The sequence below is a fragment of the Colias eurytheme genome, chromosome 3 (assembly GCF_061535395.1).
Source record: "Colias eurytheme isolate Ceu_HAF_F1 chromosome 3, ilColEury1 Martin Lab GWU primary, whole genome shotgun sequence".
Taxonomy (NCBI): Eukaryota; Metazoa; Arthropoda; class Insecta; order Lepidoptera; family Pieridae; genus Colias; species Colias eurytheme.
In genome coordinates, this window is record NC_142982.1 from 7,096,566 (window position 1) to 7,124,491 (window position 27,926).

The window sequence follows — 27,926 nt, forward strand, 5'->3', positions numbered from 1 at the left end:
GAGTGACAGTGACAGGTAATAACAGGTTAATGTACGAAATTCTTCCTGCTCCGCGACCGGACTTTAGACATAGTGCCAAAATAACTTGGATTACAAACTTAGCTGGCTAGATACTTTGGGCGAGCCCGAGAGGCGCATGATCTTAAAATAGTTTATTATCTACACCTTCTAACATAAAAAGTATGTTTCCCGCTCGAAGCGTGAGCAAGAAGTACACGTAGACAACCACCCATAAAGGTGGTCGATGTCGCAAACGTTTATTTATTGGATCCAGTCCTCGGCAGATCATCCATTGCAGCTGGCAATGCGAGGATCATAAATATTGGGAAATTGGTGGTTTTCCGGGTTGACAATCATATACCAGGATCTAGCACCTTCATAACTATCTGATATTTATTACTGAATTTTCCGTCTTTCTTGTCGTTCAAATACACACATAAATCATTTCAACTGGGCATAAGTTATATATCTTTTTGTTATATGTATAGGTATGATATAATACTTTCCGCCCGGTTGATCGCTGGCAAAGTCAAAGAAATGCTCGAATCATAAAACCTATCTCCCTTTTTCAGGTCTCAAACTATCTTTGTACCAAATTTCATCCAAATCGGTTCAGTAAATTAAGCTTGAAGAAGAAATCGACATACAGATAGACGGATATACAGTTACTTTCGCATAAATCTTATAAATTTGCTGTTTTATTACATCTGTGACGATATAATTTATTGAAGCATTTTCTTTAATATCTTTTAAAGCATCTACAGACGCTCCGATTCGGTTGGTGCCAACCATCCGACCACGACCAAATCGGAAAGTGAAGAGAGCGGTCGGTCCGACATAATTATTATTAATATTGGTTTGACGTGGTCGGATGCGCCGGCTACTTGTACTACTGACTCTGTCACCTACGTGCCAAAAGATCCGTATTTACTATACTCTGTGGTCGAGCGTCTTATTTTTATTTTTTTTATCTACATATTTCTATCCGTCAAATTTCAGTACTCGAATTTTATTCAAAAGTCAAAATTCAAAATAATTAACTAACTTCTAAATAAAACTTCGTTTTATTTGATTGCTTATGTACATTATAATAAAAAATTGTGCCTGTTCATTTAACATTATTAGTTAAGTACATTAAATGTCAGCATAGGTAGAGCGCTGAATAAATAAATGTTATGACAAGTGTGAATTAAGCTTTTATTTTTAAATTTTGCGGTCATTTATTAAAATAAGAAATAAAGTGAAATTTACGTGTATTTTTGAGTTTTACTGGAATGGATAATTCCTTGAACAATGTTGCTTCATTACTTCATAAATTATGTAAAGGATTGTCATCTAATCCAGGTAATTCTTCCTTTTTCGAAAATTATTCATGTGTCAACGTGATTTTTTAAATATAATAATTTAAACATTAATTTATTTAATGATAATTGAATTATGTTTACTATCCAAAGTTATCTGAGGGATATCTTCATAAATTTTAAGAAGAGTATATAGACCTTGCATGGGATACGAATGATAGGTCAAATGAGTCACCAGGAGACCTGTTTAGAACAATAGAGGGCCATAAAATAATAGTATTCAGCACTATTCCGTAACTTGTAAGCTGTCCAACAGAGTGCAGGTGAGAGTTCATAAATATGAGTAGAGGGAGGGTTTTTTGTTCATAGGTATGACTTTGTATGGCATGCCATGCCATCAATAGATCCATGAAAAATAATAAGAAACCACATAGTGCTCTACAAAAAAGATGTCTATTTATGGTATGCTAATTGCTATGAAAAATCAATGAACGAAATACAGGGTGTAATCGTTAAGTGTGCACAGGCGATTATTCCGTAACTATTGTAGATATCAAAAAATTTTAAACTGATATCGAAAGCCTAATGAGTAAAATGACAATAATAACTTTTTAAAAATAAAACGGGAAATATCCAAAAAATTTACATCATACACTTCCATACATTAAGTATGAGATATGACTATCCCAAGCATGTAATATGAAAAATTTTGGTTCTTTTTTGGTTTTGTGCTTAAATTACTTCACAAATTTTAATGAAAATTCATTTAGAAACTCTAAATAGAGCTTGATGTGGAATACAATGGTATTCCAAAATGAGGACGTCACTACGAACATTTGCTTTGAACACAAAATGTATGGGAAATTAAATGTATGGGAGTGTTTAATGTAACTTTTTTGGATATTTCCCGCTTCATTTTTAAAAAGTTATTTGTCATTTTAGGTATAGTACTTTCAATATCAGTTAACATTTTTTGATATCTGTAATAGTTACGGAATAATCACCTGTGCACACTTAACAATAATTACACCCTGTATATGCTCCCTCTAGGCGTAATTTAGAACTCTCCCCACTCAATTAGACTGCTTATAAAATGATGGTGTAGTGCTGAATACTATTATTTATGGTCCCTTATCATTGTAAGCAGTTCTCCTGGTAACTCATTTGACCCATCAATTTTTCTCATGTGGGCCAGTAGTGTAATATTAAAAAATACCATTTGTAAAATTAGTAAGGAAATTTTATAAAATTATTAATTATTTCAGACGGAGCATATGAAATGGCCCTGTCTTATTTGTCTTCAACAAATGACAAAACCAATTCACCTCTTGATGAAAAATTACTATGCCAAAAAATTAATTCTCGATTAGCTGCTATTTCAAGTAGAGATGCAGACAAGTTTAATGAGTCCTTTGCAAAACTAAAAAATACAGTAAGTATTTAAGTGTTTATTACCATAGTTCACATATTATTTATATTACAATTTTAGTCTATGTATATATCCATAATTATGTATCAAATGAAATTTATTTACCAACCTTGAAAGTTCTTAAAAATTTATAAAAAAAAAATTATGAGAACTACTTGAGAAATAGATTTATATTATTGAATACTTTCCAGTTTGTATTAAAGCAACGGGTAGCAGTATTATCTCTCTTGCTTCAACTAGCAGATGGTCCCCAACAATCAGATTCAACTCAACAACTTTTCCCAGTGCCAAATCTCAATATTGCAGTAAGTGTTGTAAAGTTTTTACTAAGTTACCTACAATACCAAACAGTAAAGTTATATCTGCTATAACATTATTTAATTTTGCAGAACTCTGTGGTGGCATTTTCAGGGACAACTACTTCCAGCAAAAGTACAATGGGATCATTAAGTTGGGATGGAAACACTCCAAAGCAGCAAAATTCCAATCCAAGTATTCCTTCCAATAACAGTAATATGGCCTTGGCCTTACAGACATGTGGTAAGAAGTTATAATTTAATGCAATGTCAATAGTTTAAGCAATGCCTAAATGTATAAATAACAAGTAGTTATATTACAGATCGTTCAAATGAACGTTCATGTGTGAGGGATGCAGTCCTGGCAGCAACAGGTGTTAAGGCGAGAACAAGTTGTTCATGGCCTAGACCCATACAAATACTTTATTCTCGGATTGCACACCTTGGTTTTTTACATGATAGACTCAAGGAATTTATTGATCCTACTTCGGGAGTTATGCCGCAAGGTAAGGTTTAAAAAAACATGGAGACTGGAGTAAATCCTATCCTACTAATATTATAAATACGAAAGTTTGAGGATGTGTATGTGTGTGTTTGTTACTCTTTCAAGCAAATACTACTGAAGCGATTACAATGAAATTAAGCACACATATAGAGGGTATCTTGGATTAACACATAGGATAGGTTTTATGCCGGAAATCTCTCAGGAACGGGAACTATGCGGGTTTTTTTTTTGAAAACGCGGGTGAAGCCGCGGGCGGAAAGCTTCATAATTATACATTTAAATATATCTTTTACAGTTATTAGATAATTTAAGTATAACAATGTAATGAAGACCATTATTTTATAGGTCTCATGGGTGAGGGCTTGGTGGCAGCAATCAGAGATGAGTTAACAGAATACTATAGAAGTGTTGCATTGTTACAATCCCAGGTTATTATTTTTGTTCCCTTTAACATATTTTTGGAGCAATTTTTAAAGGTTGGAGAATAAGTTATAGGTTCGGTTATACAAGCACATGAATAATAAAATAATAAATTGATTAATGAATAATCAATTAAAGCATCTTGTTTAATAGTAACGAAAAATTTATTTTAGGTCTGTGAAAGTGATGGGGGTGGGGGCACTCTTCGGCGCGTATGTGTTTGGGCTCAAGATCCTTTACATAGATTGACTTGGCTGGCAAATATTACACATGCTGCTCAACATAAAAAAGGTAATGCAGTATAAAATAGATAAATAATATGCTCATGTTTGGATAATGATCTCAGCTTGTAGCAGTAATGGTTTGGTAACTAGGCCTTCTTTATAAAAAATAAGTATAGGTGTGGTACATGGATCTTATTATAACTACACTTGGCATATTTGTTATGGTTTTTAGGAGTAAAAATAAATATTGCAATTGTTGTAGGCAAGATTTAAATCTGGGAGGTAATTGAATAAAATATTCCAGGTGGTGAATTGGCGTCATGCATTCACCGATTTGTTCATCACGGTGACGAACGAGTGGCGGCTTTAGCTCGCAGACTCCTGACTGCACTTACATATCCATTATTACTTATGCTAACTCGATGGCTTTTACATGGTAATTACAATACACATTTATGTATTTCTATTTTTATTTATTTATTCATATATTCTTTGGATATCTCCTTTCTTCGCCAAACATACAATAAAAATGTATGTTTATTTATGTTTTAGGAGAGATTGACGATCCCTTCAATGAGTTTTTCATTGAGAGCCGTAGTGGTGTACCTATTGACAGAATGTGGCATGATAAATACAGAGTGAGGTAAGTAGGTGTTCTAATATATTATTATTACGAAATAAATTACAAAAACAAAACCTTTAGTCATAAATGAGTTTCGAGCTCAGTTCTTTAGACAAATAATGATTTGAAATTGATATTTTTGGTTTTATGGCATTCAAATGCTTTATAAATATAAATTTATAAAGAATAGAAAAAATTCGATCACGAGGCGGGACTCGAACCCGCATCCTTTCGCGCCATTCTGGGGCGGATGCCTGACCAATTCAGCCACTCGTGACCCGCCAGAGCAATCGAATTTATTCCATTCTTTCAGTTTTAGTCCGGGATACATCGCCCATTTTTGCAAGTGATTACTATCAAGCTAATTTTTCGTGAGTAGCTTTATTTTGATGAGATGCCCAATAATTTCATGTACGAAACTCTCGATTGTGGTAGCTTACAGAGGTAACAAGGATAAAAATTTTTGATTTGACGGTTCTCAAATATTTATTACGCAATTTGTAGGACAATATGTCTGTTGAATTATATAAGTATTAAATAAGTGAAAATAAAAAAATCAGCTGGTTAGTAATCATTTATGATGACTTCGTTATCGATACACATTGGAAAGGGGGACTCTTTGATCAAACCATAGATTTTGTAGGACAAATATTTTTTCGAATAATTTAGATAATTATCTTGAGATTGAACAAAAAAAATACATTCAGTTAGTAATTAATATTTGAGAACCATCAAATCAAAATATTTTATCCTTGTTTCCTCTGGTAGCTACCACAATCGAGAGTTTTGTACATGAAATTATTGGGCATCTCATCAAAATAAAGCTACTCACGAAAAATTAGCTTGATAGTTATCACTTGCAAAAATGGGCGATGTATCCCGGACTATTTTATGTGTCTAAGGGACACACCGCGCGCCATCTATTGAGATGATTAACAACCATCTCAACCAATATGAAACACTTTTCAGTGAATACAATATTGTAACGATGGAACACGACCTTTTTTGTTGAAATTGATATTTTTGGTTTTATGGCCTTAGACACATAAAACTGAAAGAATGGAATAAATTCGATTGCTCTGGCGGGTCACGAGTGGCTGAATTGGTCAGGCATCCGCCCCGGAATGGCGCGAAAGGATGCGGGTTCGAGTCCCGCCTCGTGATCGAATTTTTTCTATTCTTTATAAATTTATATAAATAATGATTTATTTCTGAGAATGGATAATGTAAATAATTATGTAGATGAAGAATACCTACTAATTTAATGTTAAACCTAAGATGATTCAAACATATTTTTCTGTTAGGGATTGGATGGTTCCATCGTTTATGTGTCGGGAGCAAGCCGCACAAATCCTGGCAACTGGAAAAAGCGTAGTGTTTATGAGAGAAGCTTGTGCTGATTTACCTGATCATCCTGGGGAAGCAGATTCAACACCAGACCATGCTCATCATTTACAACATCTTCTTGCTGCCCATACACGAAATGGTTTGTTATTTTCATTATTGGGTGATTTGTATAGGTGTAATTTTTTTCAGAAAAAAGAAAAAATCAATATAGGTTTCAGTTCAAGATTTAGAATTTATAAATATTTATAAATGATGACGATCTTCCCGCATAAAACTCACTTCTTGCCGTGGGAGCGCATCCCGTGGAACGTGGGATCGTTAATGAAGCCATCATTGCTTAACTTGACGTTTAAAAGAAAGACATTTGTAATTTTTCACGTCGGAACGTCTGCGATAATTTCTACTTAACGCCTAAACTTAGGCGCTATAATGCACCATTCAATCGTTTTTCAATCAATTTAGAGATAATCTCAAAATCTCTCCAGCAGTTTTTACTTTTACGTTACAAACATCCATACATTCATCCACACTTAAGAACTTCGCGTTTATAATATAAGTTATACGCATGTTTCTGAAGCTGTAAGCAGTGAGGAGGAGTCGTCGGGCGCGGGGTGGTGGGAGGCGGGCGGGCTGCGCGAGGGCGTGGGGCTGGCGCACGCGGCGGCGGCGGCGCGCCTGCTGGCCGCGCTCACCTCGCACCACCACCTGCTGGACCACCTCGCCGCGCACCGCCGCTACCTGCTGCTCGCGCAGGGCGACTTCGTGCACCACCTCATGACGCTATTGCAGTTAGTAGTGGTCTTTGTGTACCATTGGATTTGTTTTAGGCTCAGGTGCGATGTATGATAAAAAAAGAACGTCTGTGCCGATCAAACGTTTCAGAAGTAAAACTGCTTTGGCAATATTCAAAGATACCAAAATCGTCGCCTTACTCCATGAAGAGATGGTAATGCCATGACACGACTTTGAAATTTTATCCTCAACGCGCCTAAAGAAGTTTCACTTCAAAAACCTTTAGGAGACATCTATACTAATATTATAAAGAGGAAAAGTTTGTAATTATGTAAGTATGTATATATGTATGGTTTTCACGCATAAACTACTGGACCGATTTCAAAAATTCTTTCACCATTAGAAAGCTGCATCTTCACTGAGCAACATAGGCTATATTGCATTTTCAAAAAAAATAGAGATCCTTACCAAAAATGCAATAATGTAACCCAAGGTGTAAAAAATTCCTTAATAAAAATGCTGTCATCGCGTGCGCTGCGGAATCTATTGAAGATAGAACAAAAAAATGTTCTACGGTATTATAGAATGGATCAATATCTACAAGAAAGTCCGCGATACCATATGTCCATCTTCAGTAGTTATGTTACTACAACGACTTTCTTACGTTTTCAAAGTAAATAGAAGTGCATTCAGTAATCAAACCATGTTATCCATACACATATATTAATCCTTATCCCATTAAATGATGTTTTATTATAGACTGTTTCAATACCAGCAAAATACTTTTTAAATGAAAAAAATTGGATATTCCATTCAAAAGATATAACGAATTTTCAAAAGTGTTAATCTACAGAAAATAGTAGGTATACTGTTCAATACAAGAAGCAGGCCTTTTCCTCGAAGAATATAAAGATAGAATCATCCTTTTCACTTAATGAACTTAAAAGATGCATTAAAAATAAAGATACTGCACCCGGAGACGATCAGATATCATATTCAATGATTAAACACCTACCAGAAAATGCATTAATAATCTTACTAGAGTTATATAATTTATTTTTCACACTCAGTTTCGTTCCTTATCAATGGCGAGAAATTTATGTTATTCCCATTCCTAAAGTCGGTCGCGATCCCTCTTCAGTTTCAGCGCTAAGACCAATTTCTCTTATGTCCTGCTTTAGTAAGATTTTACATTCTATGTTGAGGAATAGGTTAGAATGGTTAGTTGAAGGTAAAAATCTATTTCATGAGGAGACAACGGGCTTTCGAAAAACTAAATCTTGTCTTGACAATCTCACTAATCTAGTGAGTAGAATTCAGCTAGGATTTTCCAAAAATTTACTAACAGGTGGATGTTTTATTGACATTGAAAATGCTTATAACAACGTTGACATTAAAGCACTTCTTTTAATTTTGGATCAGCTCGGTGCTGGCTCTAAACTTTGTAAATATTTATGGACTTTTTTGAAGGAGAGAAATATTAATATAAAGATCGGCAATACTACATTATCCCGAAGTACAGGACGAGGTTTGGCTCAGGGAGACCCATTGTCCCCTCTATTATTTAATATTGCAATTCTCCAGGTTAGCAAACAGATTTCTAATGTTATGATTTCTCAGTATGCTGATGACTATGTTTTGTATATTTCGGGAAAAAATGTTGAGTATGTATCTAGGGAATTGCAAATAACTTTAAACAAAATAAACAATATACTTGGTGAGTTAGGTTTAGATATTTCTCCAACTAAAACCAAGCTTTGTATTTTCAAAAGAGGTGTCAATAGACAACAAATGTCTCTTAATATAAATAATACTACAATCGAAGTAGTTAATGCTGTTAAATACTTGGGAATGTGGTTAGATCAGTCTTTAAAGTGGAATATACATATTCAAAACTTGGTCTATAAAATATCTAGATACTTAAATATTATCAAAATTCTGGCTGGGGCATCATGGGGTGTTCATCCCAGACAGCTTAGAAGATTGTACATTGCTATAATAAGGAGTAGACTAGACTATGGATGTTTTTTATATGATAATAGTTACCAGAAGTATACAAGTAAATTAGATAAAATACAAAATCAAGCAATGAGGGTAATAGGTGGTTTTATAAGAACTACTCCAATACATGCCATGGAGAGTGAACTTAGCCTCTCTCCATTGCATGTACGGAGGGCGTATTTAGGTGGTAAATTTTTACTAAAAGCCAAAGCTCGATCAAATAATGTAACTATTCATATATTAGAAGAATTATATACACTAAAAGATAACAATTATTGGCGTAATAAAAAGAAGCCATTACTTGTGATTCTGTATGAAAAATTATCTAACATTAATATTTATAATACTCGGCAATTGGAGATGTTTTCAATGGATACCTGGGTCACTAATATCAATTTAGATAATATAGTTTATGTTAGTATTCCTAGTATAATTAGTCCCAAACGAAATTATAGCTCATTAGATTTAAACTTAGCATGTATGGATTTAATTAATAAGCAATATTTTAATTATTATAAAATATTCACTGACGGCTCCAAGGATGGGGAGGGGGTCGGCTCTGCATTCTACGACATCCAATGCGATATAAATTTAAAACTAAAAATTAATAACAATTACTGTTGTATAATGGAAGCAGAACTAATATCAATTTGTGAGGCTCTGTCCTACGCAACTTCGTTAGTCCAAAATAATATTGTGATATTTAGTGACTCCAAAAGCGCGTTGCAGCATTTAATCCGCTGTACTTCGGGCCTACCAGGTACCCCTATAGCTTACACGATTTTAAGTCATATTTTAAATTTAACTGGTAATTCCAAAACAATTAAACTACAGTGGATTCCATCACATTGTGGACTGGAACATAACGAGCGAGTAGATATGTTGGCTAAACAGGCTATTTCAGATGGAGTGGACTATAATATGTTACCTTATTACTCGAATTGCATTTGTTTAATTAAAAACTACTGCCTACCTATGGAAGGAATATTTTGATGCGCGTTCAAAAGAAAAAGGCATATGGTATAAAACCGTCCAGCCACAGCCGCTGAGGATTCCATGGTTTGAGCATCACAGCTTTTGTAGAAAGGACATAGTTTTGATTATGAGGCTGCGTACCGGGCATGTCCCATCAAACAAGTTTGCGTTTCTGATGAAAAAGGTTTTGTCACCGAATTGTGAACAATGCGGTGTTCCTGAGAACATAACGCATGTATTGATGGAATGTTCCCGTAATGCAGCCTACCGATTATCGAATTGTAGCGACATATTGAATACGTTTGCTGACGTCAACATTATTTTGTCTAACCCCCATTCGGAAGAAATAAAACGTATTATCAGACTATATAATATAGGTTTCGCCTTGGATCAGTCTCATTAAATTATTTGTAGCTAGATATATAATTAGATATTAAATTACTGAATTTATGTACCTGTGTACGTATGTGTATGTGTGTACCTGAGCGACATATTCATTTTGTGATTAAGCTCATTAAATAAAGATTTGAAAAAAAAAAAAAAAAAAGAAGCAGGCCGTAGTGCGGGACGGGGTGAAGGTGATTTTCATGTGATTAAAAATTAAACCTATAGTCCGACCTATAGTAGACTTTTCACTGTCACGATATCGCTATCTATGCGGGTGAAACCGCAGGGCATTGCTAGTCATAATATAAATTGCCGGATCCGAAACCTTTTAAAACCTTCATAATTTACTGTTTTTACAACTCCAGGTATAGGTTTTGTTTTAATTATATTTTCCTTAATATGAAATCATTTTAATCTTAACATTAGTAATGACACACACCACTTTTTTAGGGAGGAATTAAACAAGCCAGCAACATCATTGTATGTACACAACTTGACATGTACATTGGAGGCGGCCGTCCGCGCCACCAATGCACAGTTCGAACCGCCGCATGTGCTTGCCAGGCTGCATGTTAACCTTTATCCTAACTGTAAGTACTTGTAACTTCAAAAAAAATTGTATTTATTTTATTTGGAATTATGAACAAGAACTCTAGTTCTAAACTATTCTAAATGAAATATGAAATGTAAAGCCTTACAATTTAATTAATATGTAAAACATTACACTCGCATATCGTGTTAATATTTTGCTGCTAATTTTATGTCAGTGAACATTTTATAAGAATATTTCAACGAAGCGAATGTCACAGTGCATATTTGGCGTACAATGCGTAACCATCACGATCTTTCTTCTATTATAACTTGTATTGTAACATCACAACAGGTGACGGGCGCGAAGACAGCGGGTGGGACGTGTTCGCGCTGCAGTACCGCGTGGACGGGCCGCTGGGCACGCTGTTCCCGGCCACGTGCGCGGCGCGGTACCGCGCGCTCTTCACGCAGCTGTGGCGCGTCAAGCGCATCGAGTACGCGCTGCACGACGCGTGGCGCGACCACGCCATACTGCACAAGCGGCTCAAGGGCATGCCCGGTATGATCTTTCAGGGGATAGATATCATTATTCATAGACATTAAAGGTGAACGTCATACATTCTTGCTATAAAACTAAAAAATAGTTATTATTATAATATTTTTTTTATTTGGGCATAAGCGAATTCGCGCTTTATGCGCTAAAATTCAAATTATATTGTAAAATAACACATATTCGATGCTAATGCAGAGGTGTGGGGTCTGATGCGGCGCGTGTCGTGTCTGCGAGCGGAGGCGCTGCGACTGTGCGGTGCGATGCAGGAGGCGAGCTGCGTGGGCGCCGAGCCCGCGTGGGCCGAGCTGCTCGCCGCCGCGGCCGCGCGCGCGCACCTCGACCGCCTGCTGCGCCTGCACCACCGCGCGCTCGACCGACACTCCATACACGCCATGATACACCACACCACTCAGGTACGCACGCTCCTTGTAACACTTCTCGCCTACACGCCTCGATACATGACATTACCCAGGTACGCCGACGCGTGAAAAAAAAAATATTGACAATAGCTTTGGTGATAATGATGCAGATGTGATCGATTTATGTGTGCCAAGGGTTACTTTTTAAAGTGAAACTTCTTAAGGCGCGTTAAGAGTAAAATTTCAAGGTCGCGTCATAGCAATACCGTCACGCCATAGGGTAAGGCGACAATTTTGGTATCTTTGAATCTTGCTAAAGAAGTTTCACTTCTGACACGTGTGCTCGGCGCATACGCTCTTTTTTTAATTAGCTATTTTCCAAATAATATTTACACAGACATGTATATTTAAGTAGACAACGCAAGTACCGCGATCTGTATGAAAACCAAGCGTGTCATATTTTTTGTACTGACCTTGACGCGTTATGACGTCACGAGCGCTTTTTAGTGATGTTAATTTCATTTTACGCTAAATCGATTAGGCCGCCACTCGCGCGGCGATTCTAGTATCGTCCTATCCCATCGAAGTAAATCGAAAGAAATCAGATCAAACTAGATCTATGTCTAAGAGGTAGTCAAATAAATGAATCGTAATCGATTACTAAATCGATTCAAGACAGAAAAATGATAATTACCATAGACAGAGGGATGATAAAATAAAGTTATAAACCTTTTAATATTCTAACAAGTAAACTAATGTGTTTTAGCTTTTTCTTACATATGCCCATTGAGTTACCATGTACTACGTACTAGAGAGGCCATCGAAAGAAAGTAATGAAACTGTCAATCAATCAATTTTTATGTCCCGTTGCATCGATCCATTTTCCTTTTATGTTCGGGTTACTTGGAAAACTGAAAAAACAAACATAGTCTAAGCAATAAGGAGTTTTCTTAAAAAACTCCCAAGATGACACTTTAACTAATGGCGTCCATGTCATAATATTTATTTTTAGTACCTTTGTATTAAAATACTTAAGAGAGAACTAGAACTTCTAGGTCAAGTCGTATTAAATGACAAAAAAAATCTATGCCTTTTTTTCTGAAAAATTGCTCCTTCAAATTATCATTTTTCTGTTCGATTATAAAATCGATTAGAATCGAGAACTGTTGCATCAAATGAACATCACTAACCACAAAATTGGACAGAAAAATGAGAACAGAAAAATGAGAAGACGCTATTCATTGCTTGTTATCATACGACGCGGTCTTTACCGTGCCAAGTAAAAGCCGCAATGTATTCCGAATCATTTCGTATGATTTGGTATCCGTGTTTGTCACGATCGTTTTCCACATATATTCTTTATTTGATTTTAAAATAAATAGTGCATATTCTGATTAGAAAATTACTTACCGGTGGAAGGAAACATCTATGCTAACTTGGCCACTCACAGCTGTGGAGTTTCTACAGTTTATAACGGCGCAATTCGGCATTTTACTTTATTCAGCTTCACGTCTTTCCTTAGCGAACTGCAAGCGCGGACTGAGTGTAGGCCAGCGTCAAGTAAGTTTCATAAACTTAGTTTGGACACGGGAAGTACATACACTCGCTTAGTCTATCTTGATACATGTCTGTGAATATTTAATAATATCGAGATAAAACTCTGTTATGTTTTGTTTGAAAATTAACAAATTATATACCTAATGTACAGGAGTTGCAATCTTATTTGGGGAATGTTTTGAACGAAACACTGGCACTGCGAAGTTTCGAGCAGACACTACATGCAGGCATTAACGCGGAGCTCGAGCGACGAGAGTGGTATGAAGTGTTGAAAGCTGAGCGAGCTGATAGAGGTATAATTTATTTATTTAAATATTATCTTTATTTCTCAAGGACTTTTCCTTATCTCATTTCAAATTACGCACGAACATTATATTTTATGTACCTTATTTTAGGAGAATACGCCATTACTGCAGCAGACGAGGCGCTTGATAAAGAGAAGAGGAAAATATTCCATCAATTCTTAGCCAATCGAAAAGCTGATTTGAACGTTTGGGCGCGAACATACAGGTTTGATTAAGAAATATTTTCTTATTGACTTCTAGAAAATGACTCAAAATAAAAATTTATTACAAATTAGGTGCTTGTTTTGTAAGGATTCAATATCGCCATTTTCATGATAGCCCAATCACTTCACATTTCAAGTATGTAATAAATAGAAAACTTGGCATTCAATATATAAATCAATTTAGTATTTCTACTTCACCTAAAATGATTTTCTTTTTTTATGTATTTTCAATTTCTATGACAGAGGCCACGTGACCACCCTGATACTGAAATTGGCTCTGCACCAAGAAGTGTCTCTGCAAACGTTAGCATTCCGTCTCGACTATAGTGACTTCTACAAGCGAGGGGACGCCAAACTGCACGAACCACTCACGTATCAACACAAGCGACTCAGTGAAATTGGACTTCATTTAGCTAAGGTTCACTTCACACTAATTTATAAATTCAAACTAACGTAATTATGGTAAATACGAACACAAATATGTATATAAAAAGCAAGAAAGCTATAATAAAAAATAAACATTATTCATATTTGTAAGCTTTTTTTATGAAAAATTTACAAGTTTATAAAATATATGCATTTAGACACAGAAGCTATTTATTGGTATATGTATATAGATATTATTTTATTTTTCAGAGTAAATTGATTGACCACTCTAAGAAGAAGTGACAAGAAGCCATGACGCCTAGCACTGGCCTATTTTGTGCACAGTGGCTTGGTAGTCTCGGATGCGTTGGGTCCAAGTAGAGATACTGATTTTTATAACAATAATAAGATTACACAACAATTTAATTATTATTAATGTGTTTATTTGTGTTTCTTTATATTGTACTCTGAGACATTAACCACCACTTTTTTAACTTGATCCCTGATAAGTGCCATTGTAAAATTACTAATTGAATTAAATAATATACCTACTGCAATATATTCCTTTTATTTAACTTGTAAATGGTAATCAAATATTCCTGATAATGTGATTTTACTCATGATCTCATTCATTATAAAATACAACAATTTTCGATATATTATAGGGTGTAATCGTAAAGTGTGCACAGGCGATTATTCCGTAACTATGACAAATATCAAAAACTTTAAACTGATATTGAAAGTACTATACCTAATGAGTAAAATGACAATAATAACTTTTTTAAAATAAAACGAGAAATATCCAAAAATGTTACATGAAACGCTCCCATACATTTGCGCATTTAGATCATTAAGTAATCGATGGAGCACGCTGGCAAATGTTCTAACTAAACTTTCTGCCTTAGATCATTAAGTAATGGATGGAGCACGCTGGCAAATGTTCTAACTAAACTTTCTGCCGGTTTTGGTGCGGGGAGGGTAACTCACACTTTGAAACACAATCACACATTACAAAAATAATTTGTGTCTTTAACTCAAACTATTACAAAATGGACAGACTAGCATGTTTTTGCACACATACATCGATTACACAGAAAAATCTCTATACATATACGTAATAATACAATCGCTCTAAAGGGATGTGATGTAACCATATCGATATTACAAAAATAATAATTTTGTGTAAATTAGAAATAACATTAATATTATATTCATAAAAAATACTACACAGGTCATTTGTAACGTTTTCATCATTATTATATGCATACGAAAAAACAATAAAACGCCATTTTATTTGTATTTGAATATGTATTTATTCAACACATCACATATTATATTCAATAAAATAAATATCGGTACAGAAATTTTTATTTAGCGGCGTTGGGTATAAAATCTTAAACTCGCGTCAGGACACGTGACTGCAGTGCTATTCTGTAAGGTTATTATAAAAACTCGAACGCGGAATCCGCGGTGAGTTTTCGATTTCGTATTCTGTAAAACTCGACAGTACTAGTGGCGCCACATCGTCGAGAGCGGCGACGAGGCGAACTGTGCTAAGTGAGTATTTTGACGTATAAAGTATGAATTCGGCATTCTGTAAGGTAATTTTACACCTCGAACGTCGAGTTCGAGTATTTACAAATACGAATTCACCTGTCATCAATTCACTCGCCTATTAGGTGCCGAGTTCGTGAGTGAGTAAGTGGTTGTGGAACAAATTTGATACAAATTTTATATATTTTTTTACTAAAATGGCGCGTTATTTTATATTAAGTGCTATAATACGAGAAGCTAATGCTGTGGATATAATAGAAAGTCGCCGGCAAAGTACCAGCATTCGGGAAATGCAAATTATTAATCGAAATAAAAATTTTGTTGAATGCTACCTTTTATCGGAAGAACTAGTTTCTCAAGTGATGGAAGACATTAAAGTTTTAGTAAAAAAACCTCAACGTCGACGAAGAGGATTAACTGCTAGAGTCAAGGTATGTATCTAAGTGCTTTATATGTGTATTCATAATGTCATGAAAAGTTACTGTTACAATAGTCATCGGTCCCGTGATTTCATCTGCGGAAGTCCCGATCCCGTGTGAATATTGGGATAACTTTCCCATAACTCTGTAAAACATTCCATTACAATTGTATGTAGGTAGGTAACATAACTTCCTCGCATAGAACATAGAACCACTAACGATAACGTCATCTAATCCCCGATTATTTTTTATGATGTCACCCTTTCAAGTGGTAGTTAGGTACCCTATGTTAAAGTCCAAAGTTTCTCTCCCTTACGGTTTCTTTAAAAACGTTTTGAGTTATTAACCGACTTTAATTATGGATAGTTTCCTTATCAGATTAAGTACCTTTTATTTTGATAGTTTCAAGAAATTTCATTCATTTTTTTCAGTTGTTATGTGCACTTTCTTTCTTTGCGACTGGGAGCTATCAAAGGATATGTGGAAAACACATAAATTCGTTTGTGTCGCAGCCATCAGCATCTCGTAGTATCCACGAGGTCATAGAAGCCCTAAGCCATCCAAGTATAGTAAAAAAATACATAAGATTTCCCCAAAATTCTGAAGAAAGACTGAGACTCAAAACAAGGTTTGTGTACCTACCTAAATAAACCTATCATGTTAATGAAAAATATTTAAGTAATGTTTTTTTTATTTCTTATTGCAGATTCTATGGGAAATTCAGTATTCCTGGGGTAATAGGATGTGTAGATGGGACTTTTGTGACAACGGTGAGACCAACTTGCCATGAAGAACGATACTACTGTCGCAAAGGATATCATGCAAGAAATGTACAAATGGTAAGCCTGATATAATAATGTCTGTATACGCTTTCACACTTGAACCATAGAAAATCGATTTAATGAAAATATTTGGACCAATTCCATAGGATCATTAACTAAGCAGTATAAATCACAAGACTCTGCTAGTACCTATATTTTTTATAACATTCATTAGAACAGCCACATAAAAATAGTTGTAAAATAATTCTTTTTGCAGTTCACAGATGCAGATTTGAACATAATACATGTAGATGCAACATATGGCGGAGCGACTCACGACAGCCTTATTTTTAATAATTGCATCATTCGGGACCACCTCGAACAATTAGTACAAACAGGCGAATCTGTGTACTTGTTAGGTGAGTTACCTCTTAGCTAATTTATAAAGACGAATCTTTGTTTGTTTGTAAATATTTAACTCAAAAACTACTGGATTCATTCCTTCAAAAATTCTTTCATCATTAAAAAAACTACTTTATTTCTCAGTAACTTAAGCTTTATTACCGAAGTTCACGGAATTCATAAAAATTGGAGAGCAGGCGAAATCATTGAAAACTCCTAACTCCTAATAAATTATAATTGTTGATGACAAAACATTTTATTTTTTTAACAATATTCATTGTTACAGGTGATTCTGGGTATCCGCAGCGTCAGTACCTAATGGTGCCAGTTCCAAATGCAGACGAGGGAACACCAGAACATCACTATAACCAGCTGCATGCTACTGCAAGAAACACCGTAGAAAGAACAATTGGGGTCCTTAAAGCCAGATTTAGATGCCTATTAGCACATAGAGTCCTACATTATGACCCCAACACGGTTTCGAAGATTGTAATAGCATGTTGCGTGCTTCACAATATTTGTAATCGTGCCGGCCTGCCAGCTCCAGCCATATTCAATTCAGAGCTAGAGGTTGAGGCTGGTTTTCATAGGACCAGACAAAGTGTAGCTTCAAATGAGGATGTACCCAATGAAACTGCACTTGGTCAGCTATGTAGACAAAGATTGATAAATGAATTATGGAGGGCAAGGAACACGCGGTAATTGTAATTAATTCAATCAAAAATCAATGCAAATTATTTATTCCGGAAAATTATATTCATAGGTGTTAGTAACTCAATTAGGGCTTATAAACTAATGTTAGTAAATTAAGAAACTATAAGTAAAACCACAGATAATTTTTTACTACTAAAATAAGTTAAGAACTAATAAATGTATTTAAGTATAAAAGTATTTTATTTTTTTAAATTTTCATTGAGATTGCCGCCTTTGTGATGGAGGTGATCGTCTTCTTTGCCGTTGTTGTGGACGACTCGATGACCCTGAAACGTAAAAATAATAGACCGGGAGATACTGACACAAAATTTCGAGTCATTTGTAACAAGGATGGCGGTTCTACAGGGGTCTTAGTACGCAATGACAAAAAGAAAAATGATGGTGTGAACGCTGGTACCGGTGGCTTAGTCGCGTGGGCGTTTGTCGAACTCGTCGGAAAAATAGCGAAAGTCAAACGATTTGTAACACAAAAATTTTAGAATTTACCGATAGCCCATAAAAAAGTAGTAGGCGGTAGTGTCATGCCATACTTTTCCGGTGTGACTTACAGCCCGCCATACCGACGCGAATGTGTTGTGTGGTGCCGTGTGGTGCCGGCCTAGAATAGCACTACCCCATCTCTACCCGTGGGTGTCGTAAAAGGCGACTAAGGGTTAACTACATGCAAACGGGCAGCAGCGTTATGCATGATCTCCCCCACCATCAACTGCGCTCGCCAACCCGCCTGCCAAGCGTGGCGAGTATTGGCATTCTTTCCCCCCAAAAATATACACATAAAAAATACACATGAATAGTGCAACAACAACCAGGCCCCTAGTACCCGGCAGCTCCGCTATTCCTGGCTACGGTAGCGGCCATGGTAACGGCGGGGCGGGGGGTGCTAAGAATCACCGGAAGCGATCCGGCTACCACTCCCGACGACCCTTGGCCCTGGTAACATACAACGCACGCACGTTGAGGACGGACGAAAAGATTGTTGAGCTGGAAGAAGAATTGAGTAAGTTACGCTGGGATGTCATAGGGTTATCAGAAGTCCGAAGACAGGGGGAGGACTCGATAACGTTGACATCCGGTAATTTATTCTTCTACCGGGAGGGCGACCAACAGTCCCAAGGTGGAATAGGGTTTATCGTTCGCAGACCCCTCATTAACAACATCATATCCATCGAAAGTGTGTCGAGCAGGGTAGCGTACCTGATCCTCAAAATATCTGATAGATATTCTTTAAAGGTTATTCAGGTCTACGCTCCGACCTCGGCACACTCAGATGAAGATGTGGAGGTAATGTATGAGGACATCAGTAAAGCCATACACACCTCGAAAACACATTTCAATGTTGTGATGGGGGATTTCAACGCGAAACTGGGCAAAAGAGGCGATGATGAGTTGAGAGTGGGGCAATTTGGATTTGGGCAGCGCAACCCGAGGGGCCAGAGGCTCGCTGAGTTTCTGGAGAAAGAAGGACTCTTCATGATGAATTCCTTTTTCCAGAAATCTCCGCATAGGAAGTGGACCTGGATAAGCCCCGACGGTAAAACGAGGAATGAGATTGACTTTATCATGACTACAAAGAGACATATATTCAATGATGTTTCTGTGATCAACAGGGTCAAAACCGGCAGCGATCACCGTATGGTAAGAGGCACATTGAATATAGATGTGAAACTCGAAAGGTCTCGCTTGATTAAGTCAACTCTTCGACCGTTCCGCACCCAAATTCAGAACCCCGAAAGCTTTCAACTCGAGCTCCAAAATCGCTTCGCTTGCCTAGGCGATGACGTATCTGTGGACGATATGAACAACAGGCTTATCGAAACGATTCGTACGGTAGGGTTGCATCACTGCAAGATTCCCCGTAAGAATCGAACACAAAAACTTTCCGACCATACCCTCAAGCTCCTGGCAGAGCGACGCTCTTTGCTACTGAATACTTCCGATGAAGCGAAGTCATATAGGCAGCTCAATAGACGAATTACAAAGTCCTTGCGACACGATATCCGCTCCTTCAATACAAAAAACATTGAAGAAGCGATACAGCGAAATAAAGGCTCAAAAGTGTTTGCAAGAGATGGATCTATTGGGCAAAGCCGGTTGACTAAGCTGAAGACGGATAGTGGCAAAATTGTGTCGTCTCAACCGGAGCTACTAGGCGAGGTCGAGAAGTTTTATGGACACCTTTACACCTCCATTGCTAAGCCTGTTGCGAGTCCGGCGAAAGATCCTAGAGCCCGACTAACCCGACATTACACCGAAGATATCCCGGACATCAGCCTGTACGAGATTAGGATGGCTCTCAAACAGCTTAAAAACAACAAGGCGCCGGGTGAGGATGGAATCACATCTGAGCTTCTGAGAGCGGGTGGCAAACCAATCCTCAGAGTGCTACAGAGGTTATTCAATTCCACCTTACTCGAGGGCACTGCGCCAAAAGCATGGAGCAGCAGTATGGTTGTCCTCTTCTTCAAAAAGGGAGACAAAACCCTGTTGAAGAACTACAGGCCAATATCACTGCTGAGCCATGTCTATAAGCTGTTCTCGAGAGTCATCACGAATCGTCTCGAACGCAGGCTTGATGACTTCCAGCCTCCCGAACAAGCCGGTTTCCGAAGAGGCTTTAGCACCATGGACCACATACATACGCTGCGGCAGATTATACAGAAGACGGAGGAGTATAATCTGCCATTATGCTTGGCGTTTGTGGACTATGAAAAAGCCTTTGATTCGATCGAGACTTGGGCCGTATTGAGGTCTCTTCAGCGTTGCCGCATTGACTATCGGTATATCGAAGTGTTGAGAAGTCTGTATGAAAACGCCACTATGTCAGTCCGGGTTCAGGAGCATTGCACAAAGGCAATTCCTTTGCAGCGCGGGGTCCGACAAGGAGATGTTATTTCTCCGAAACTGTTTACCGCTGCTTTGGAAGATGTCTTTAAGCTCCTGGACTGGCAAGGACTTGGCATCAATGTTAATGGCGAGTACATCACTCACCTTCGATTTGCCGACGATATCGTAGTCATGGCAGAATCCCTGGAAGACCTCAATACAATGCTCGGTGGCCTCTACAGAGTTTCACAACAAGTGGGCCTTAGCATGAACATGGACAAGACGAAAATCATGTCAAATGTCCATGTTGTGCCCACTCCGGTTTCAGTTGGAAACTCTATTCTCGAAGTTGTTGACGAATACGTTTACCTGGGACAAACCGTCCAATTAGGTAAGTCCAACTTCGGGAAAGAGGTCAATCGTCGAATCCGACTCGGCTGGGCAGCGTTCGGGAAACTACGCAACATCTTTTCGTCCAAAATCCCTCAGTGCCTGAAGACGAAAGTCTTCGAGCAGTGTGTGTTACCGGTGTTGACTTATGGATCTGAGACGTGGTCGCTAACCGCGGGCATGGTGCAAAAGCTTCGCGTCGCTCAACGAGCTATGGAACGGGCTATGCTCGGGGTTTCTTTGCGTGATCGAATCAGAAATGAGGAGATCCGCAAAAGAACTAAAGTCACCGACATAGCCCACCGTATTAGTAAGTTGAAGTGGCGCTGGGCTGGGCATATAGCCCGCAGAACCGATGGCCGTTGGGGCAAAAAGGTTCTTGAGTGGCGACCACGTACAGGACGTCGCAGTGTGGGACGGCCTACAACGCGATGGACAGACGACCTGATCAAAGTGGCGGGGAGCCGCTGGATTCAGGCCGCTGGTGATCGGTCGTTTTGGAAATCTTTGGGGGAGGCCTATGTCCTGCAGTGGACGTCCTGAAAGGCTGGAAATGAACTTTTGCACAGGTAACTATCGTCGTGCAGCCATTTACGAAAATCGCCATGCCATACTTTTTGGACGATTCCAAATGGTCGCCATACCGCCGAAAATCTGCAAAAAAATTTTATTTCGCCAAACTTTTTGTACCAGTATTGCATTTGGATTTTTGGAGAGTATTTGATAAAATGTGACCATTATTATATTTGCCATACTTCTAGTAGGGGGAAAAAGTGCTGTCTTACTTGAAAACTTAATTTATTATTAATTTATATAAGTGAAGATTTCCAACACATAGATCTTCGAAATTTTGTATTTATATTTGTTGATCCTCAAACTTACAGGAAAAATAAGTGCCATACTGTTACAAATCGTTTGACTTTCGCTATTTTCCGACGAGTTCGACTAACGCCCACGCGACTAAGCCGCCGGTACCAGCGTTCACGCCATCGTTTTTCTTTTTGTCATTGCGTACTAAGACCCCTGTAGAACCGCCATCCTGTTACAAATGACTCGAAATTTTGTGTCAGTATCTCCCGGTCTATAAATATTAATTTATTATTATTTCCACCGGTGACGCATTTTTGACAAGTCTTCTGATGTTATTATTATTTCCTTAATTCATTATCAAGTATTATTTAGTTTTATTTGTATGTATTTCCAAATTTTTATTGTTGACTAGCTTTCCGCCCGCGGCTACGCCCGCGTTTTCAAAGAAAAACCCGTTCCCGTAGGATTTCCGGGATAAAACCTATCCTATGTCCTTTCTAGGGTATCAAAATATCTCTATACCAAATTTCATGCAAATTGGTTCAGTAGTTAAGGCATGATTGAGTAACAGACAGACAGACAGAGTTACTTTCGCATTTATAATATTAGTATGGATTATAAATATTGTAAATCAATTCATAAATCTCATAATTACTTGTAGTACGATGTGGTGATGGACCCGCGACATTCAATCGACGTCGAGCAGGAAAGTTGCCCGAGCCAGAGGGGGTAACTGCTTGCAGAGGGCTCGTTACCTCCGCTCTCGGTGGTGTATGAGCAGGGGAAGGTTCGGGATTCGGGATACAGTCAACATATTGCTGAATTAGTTGAAGTGTCTGAAAAAAAAACATAGTATTTCAAATACTGGAATCAATAAAAAAGTACCATTTTCATAATATCTTATTAATATATACCTCAGTATCTGCCATACTAACATTTTCCGTATTTATAGCAGTCTCATCCAAGACTTGGTATTCCTAGAACAATATAAGAAACATTTACTAATAAGTTGTTTAATATTAAGTAATATTTTATTAATACACTAGGTATTTACTTACAATAGTTGTGGTTTCATTTATCATAGATGAAGTCGGCAATGTGGGGCTTTCGTTGGCATCAGTAAGGACGGGGATTTCCTAAAAAAAGAACATGACATTGAATAATTATATTTTACATACATACATGTATCGGATCAACACCACCACCACCACCGATCCACATCCACCACCAGTCTTATTGGGTGCCCGGTATCTTAGGGCAGCTTTTTTCTTCACGGCACTCTTTTTGTCAGACCAATACTAAAGCAAAATTAAAAGTTTATTAATATGTAGGTAAGCCAGATACCTACACGGTATAAGATGAATAGTTTTATATAATATGTCTATTGCCTACCTTTGTCCACTGTTTCCATGTTTTAGTGCAGCCTCCCAAGCTATTTAATTTGATAGTCAACTCCTCCCATGTTTTTCTAGCTTCGTCTCTAGCACTCGGGACTTTTGAAAAACCCTTGGCTAAGCTAGGATGTTTGCTAAGATAGTCGACTAGATTCTACTTGGGCACTGGAGGGATGAGACGACCTTTCCGAGGAGCTAAAATGTTTAAGATTTTAAGTTAAATATTTCAATAAGCTTGTTGTATAAGATAATATTTTAGTTAAATACAAGAATCACATTACTCACCTCATAGTTGTTATTTTTGCAGTTTTCTCCTTTAAATAATTTATGCAACACGTTTAACACCAACTACACAACAACTTAATAAAGCCAAACTCAAACATTAACTAAAACTCCAACAAAACTTTTAGAAAGAATGCAACACGAATCACTTTAAAATTAGGTACAAAAAACCACTTGAGAAATAAACAAACGTCACGAACGAACCACAGACAATCGTCCTTTTTTTTTCAGTGACGCTAGAATTATTTTAATTTTAAAGAATTTATCAGTGTAAAATTGCAATTTTAGTTTAATTCCACCCACGGTACAATACTAAAGTGTTATTATGTCTTCAAAATGTGTTAAATTGCCGCATTTTAAAGATAATAACAATGTCGATAAATTCAAATCTATAATTTCCCTTCACTCGGCAAGTGAGTTTCGAAGTGAGACTCGCTTCGCTTCGCCTCTGCCGAGCGGATGTTTACAGAATGCGAAACCAAAAACTCGAACGTTCGAAAGTGAAGTGAGTCGACTCACTCAGGTGAGATGCGAGTTCGGGCGCGTGTTTTACAGAATAGCCTAGCTGATCGAAAAAGCGTAAGACGGATGGATATCAAACATGCTCAACGTTAATAATCAAGTTTTCACTTCTTCCGGCACTCCCGGAGTGCAACCCATCTTTTTTTATTTCTGTACCGAGGTGTCGCTACAGATATAATAAAAATTGTAATTCGATTTTTTGTAAATCTGAAATATACGCAATATTAATACATACATATAAACAAATTACATAACATACATAATAGAAAGGTTACAAGATTAACATTACAAAAAAACGGCTAAGTGCGAGTCGGACTCGCGCACGAAGGGTTCCGTTCCATTAAAATGTTCTGCCAGTTAAAAGTAACCGAGCGTAAATTTTAATAAATATATACAAGATTTACAAAATAAACATTATACTCCGTTTTATGCAGTTGTGTAAAATTGTAATATAATAAAGATTAATTCTCATCTCATTTCAAATTATACTTAGAAAAATATTTTTTTATCGACGTTCAAGTTAAAAGCAGTCCGTCACTAAGAAAGTCGTAAAAATTTACGACCTTTTAAGCGACGAGTTTTTAAATTCAACTCTATCACTAAGTTCATAAAGATTAAATTTGAATTTCTCTTCAAGATAGTCTCGCTACATTGCTTTATAGTCTCGTGGGGAGTGCGGTTCAATATCGCGTTCTAAATTCAACTTTATCGCTTAGTTCATAAAGATTAAATTTGTATATTTTCTCTTCAAGATAGTCTCGCTACATCGCTTTATAGTCTCGTGGGGAATGCGGTTCAATATCGCGTTTTAAATTCAACTTTATCTCTTAGTTCATAAAGATTAAATTTGTATATTTTCTTTCCATGATAGTCTCGTGAAGCCGCATCAATGATCGAGTAAACACATGACTCGATTATTTGTCTTGATCATGTCGCTAAACGATACATCGACGATTATTAGAAATTGCATTTAAATTGATATTTAGGTAAAAAAAATAAAAAAATACTTACAAAGGAAAGGTTATTCCATCTTTTTTAATATTTGATGTGTTTGACTTGTTTCTGCAAGACTTGACTGCACAAAACTGCATTTTTAGCGGAGCACTCGCAGACGTCCTTTCGATGTTTTACGAATACGCAGAGTGTTTGTAATCGATTACGCAAGTAGTTTTTATGAAAGCATAAGACTTTTCGATTCGAATAATCTTATACCTCGGCAAAAGGGGAAGCGCCTGTGAGTGTTATCCATTACTTAATGATCTAAGTTTGCGCAGCATGAGTTTGTCACATGTGCACCTAACTTTGTATTTTTTCTTATCTGTGGCAAATGACAATATTGGTGACGTCTGACAGTTATAGATTGACAATTGACATTTGCCCTTGAGTTGGCGGTAAAAGTTATAACTACAAATTCTACCTGCAAATAAAACGAGAAATTCAACAAACGTAAATCAATTCTTTACTACGATTTATGATCAAAATCAGTTATAGATAATTATATCTTACGGAAAAATGGAAAGATTCACAGAATTTGAAAGTTTGGACGAAGAAGTTAAAGAACTTTTGGAAAACTACAAATATAAAAGAGCTACATTTTACGAACCATGCACTCGAAACAATGTTAAAGATTGTTTGATAGGCCTTTCAGAGGTGCGTACAAACCTACGTATAATGTACAGATTTTATTTCATTTATATGTGTTAGTGTAAATAATAATTTGCGACGCATAAAGGTACTTAGTTACCCGGCATTATATTTTTACCCCTACAGCTAGTCCCTACTATAATATGTATTATAAATGCGAAAGTAACTCTGTCTGTTACGCTTTCCCGCTTAAACCTCTCAACAGACAATCTTTAGACCCTGAGAAACAACATAGGCTACCTTTTATCAAAACACCACGCGGGCGAAAGCTAGTAAAATATAAAGATTATGCATCTATAAACTGCTGAGTGTTATCTGCTACCTAATTTGAAAATCACATTTAGGAAACACGAAAATGTATGATTTTAACTATTTACATATAATTATGATATAGTTTTAAGCCTGACTGACTGTTTCAGGAATTGAGCTGTATGATTTTAACTATCTATTTATTTAATTATGATATAGCCGCTATATTATAGTTAAAACTTTATATTATAGAGTTTTAAGTATAACTGATTATTGTTTCAGGAATTAAACCTTTACAACATAAATTATATATTTAATCCTCATGTAGACTTTGAAAATGACAAATTAACTACTGATGCATTGGTCAAACTTATAAATTCAGTTTGGACTTTATTACACAAATACAAAAGTATTAAAGAGAAGAGTGACCATTTGACAGAGCAAAATCATGTACTTGAACATAGCAATAGACATTTGAATGTAGGTACAAAAGATTATTATTTATTACCTTGAGTAAATAGTCTATGTTATTACTAAGTATATTAATTTTATTTAACATATTAAGTAAAATAATAGAAGTAAAAAACAATTAATCTTTGTTCTGGTCTAGGATTCCATTGGAAGACTTCGAGATAAAGTTAACTCTGAAAAAAATGAATCCAGAGCATGTGTTGCCTCGGCCCAAAGAGTGTCTGACCAATCAAACGAGGTTTATCAAAAGTTAATTGAAACCCGAGCTAAATTGAATCAGGTGGTTAAACAAAAGGAAGCTAATGAAAAATGTTTGCAAAATAAAGTAGCAAGGTTGAAGTTAGAAAATGACAAATTAATGGACAGGCTGCGAGGTAAAACAAGTGAGTATTTTTTTATTTTTCCAATTATTGTAGTTTTTCATCATAAATGTTATTGAAAAATAATTTCCTGCTTTAATATTACAATATCAGATGGTATAAATATTATTTTGCAGGCAATTGTACTCCATGTGCTGATGTATGTGATGCCACTCTGACACAATTAAAGGATCGAGAAAGGAAACAAAGATCTGTTATAGCACAACTACAAGCTAATAATCAGGAATTATTAAGAGAAGTGATTGCTATGAAAGAAGAACTTTTACTGGCAGGAATAACTGACCTCAGGCTGAAACAATAACACTTGTGAAATTATGAGACTAAGAATTAATGAGGTTTCTGAATGGAGTATTTGAAATTAACCATACCATGCTGCTTAAATATTTTCTAGCTTTCAACCTAAATAAAATCAATTCTGCATTCAGAAACCAAACTTATGCCTGACAGTACAAAATCTGTTGAATTTTCAGTATTATGACTTAATGTATATATTTATTTGTTGTGTTTTAATAAATTTAGTATAAGCTTAGTACCTAGTTAGGGTTTGTACTTTGTTCGCCCAGCGGTATTTTATCGGGAGGATTTTTTTCGCTATTCTGTTACATATTGAATCTTATGGACATAGTCTCACTTGTTTTAAAAAAATTGCGCAGAAAATAATTTGTTATTGGATCTTAATCGAGTCGATCGAGTTTATAAAATTGATGCAACGACGTGCAACGCCGTTAATAACAAGATCCATCGATTTTACACGTGTTTGTCAACAGAACTGAATTCAACTGATAATAATAATCGTCAGAAATTTTATTCGCAGTACGTAGTACGTACTAGAAACTATTTTGCTTGCGAAATTTAATACGCAAGACTTAGAATAATTACACATAGAAAGATAGTCTTCATACAAGCGCCATCTCAAAAGTGACGCACTAAATCGGTTCACACACAGATGACGATTACGTGCTTACGCTCGGCGACACGCACACATACACTTGTGTAAT

The 27,926-nt window shown here is 36.5% G+C and overlaps 3 protein-coding genes across 3 annotated transcripts; 2 read left to right on the plus strand and 1 right to left on the minus strand.

Annotated features, from left to right (window-relative positions):
* Positions 1-978: 978 nt before the first annotated feature.
* Positions 979-14,670, plus strand: Grip91 (gamma-tubulin complex component 3). The gene is made up of 18 exons (XM_090119790.1): positions 979-1,344; positions 2,567-2,733; positions 2,922-3,035; positions 3,120-3,270; positions 3,350-3,532; positions 3,877-3,959; positions 4,125-4,242; positions 4,480-4,611; positions 4,728-4,818; positions 6,102-6,283; positions 6,722-6,932; positions 10,690-10,829; positions 11,123-11,329; positions 11,519-11,736; positions 13,391-13,532; positions 13,635-13,749; positions 13,991-14,165; positions 14,384-14,670. Exons 1-18 carry the CDS (start codon positions 1,275-1,277, stop codon positions 14,414-14,416), a joined length of 2,532 nt encoding a protein of 843 aa, XP_089975916.1. The 5' UTR covers positions 979-1,274; the 3' UTR covers positions 14,417-14,670.
* Positions 14,671-18,157: 3,487 nt separating this feature from the next.
* LOC149909706 (uncharacterized) lies at positions 18,158-25,433 on the minus strand. Its single transcript, XM_090120194.1, has 7 exons — positions 25,397-25,433; positions 23,666-23,694; positions 23,379-23,534; positions 23,045-23,122; positions 22,901-22,963; positions 22,642-22,822; positions 18,158-18,229 (listed from the first exon to the last, which is right to left on the minus strand). The coding sequence occupies exons 1-7, from the start codon at positions 25,431-25,433 to the stop codon at positions 18,159-18,161; spliced, it is 615 nt and encodes a 204-aa protein (XP_089976320.1). The 3' UTR covers position 18,158.
* A 156-nt stretch (positions 25,434-25,589) lies between these two features.
* LOC149909707 (uncharacterized) lies at positions 25,590-27,423 on the plus strand. Its single transcript, XM_090119815.1, has 4 exons — positions 25,590-25,834; positions 26,360-26,557; positions 26,688-26,931; positions 27,045-27,423. The coding sequence occupies exons 1-4, from the start codon at positions 25,697-25,699 to the stop codon at positions 27,227-27,229; spliced, it is 765 nt and encodes a 254-aa protein (XP_089975941.1). The 5' UTR covers positions 25,590-25,696; the 3' UTR covers positions 27,230-27,423.
* The last annotated feature ends 503 nt before the right edge of the window (positions 27,424-27,926 follow it).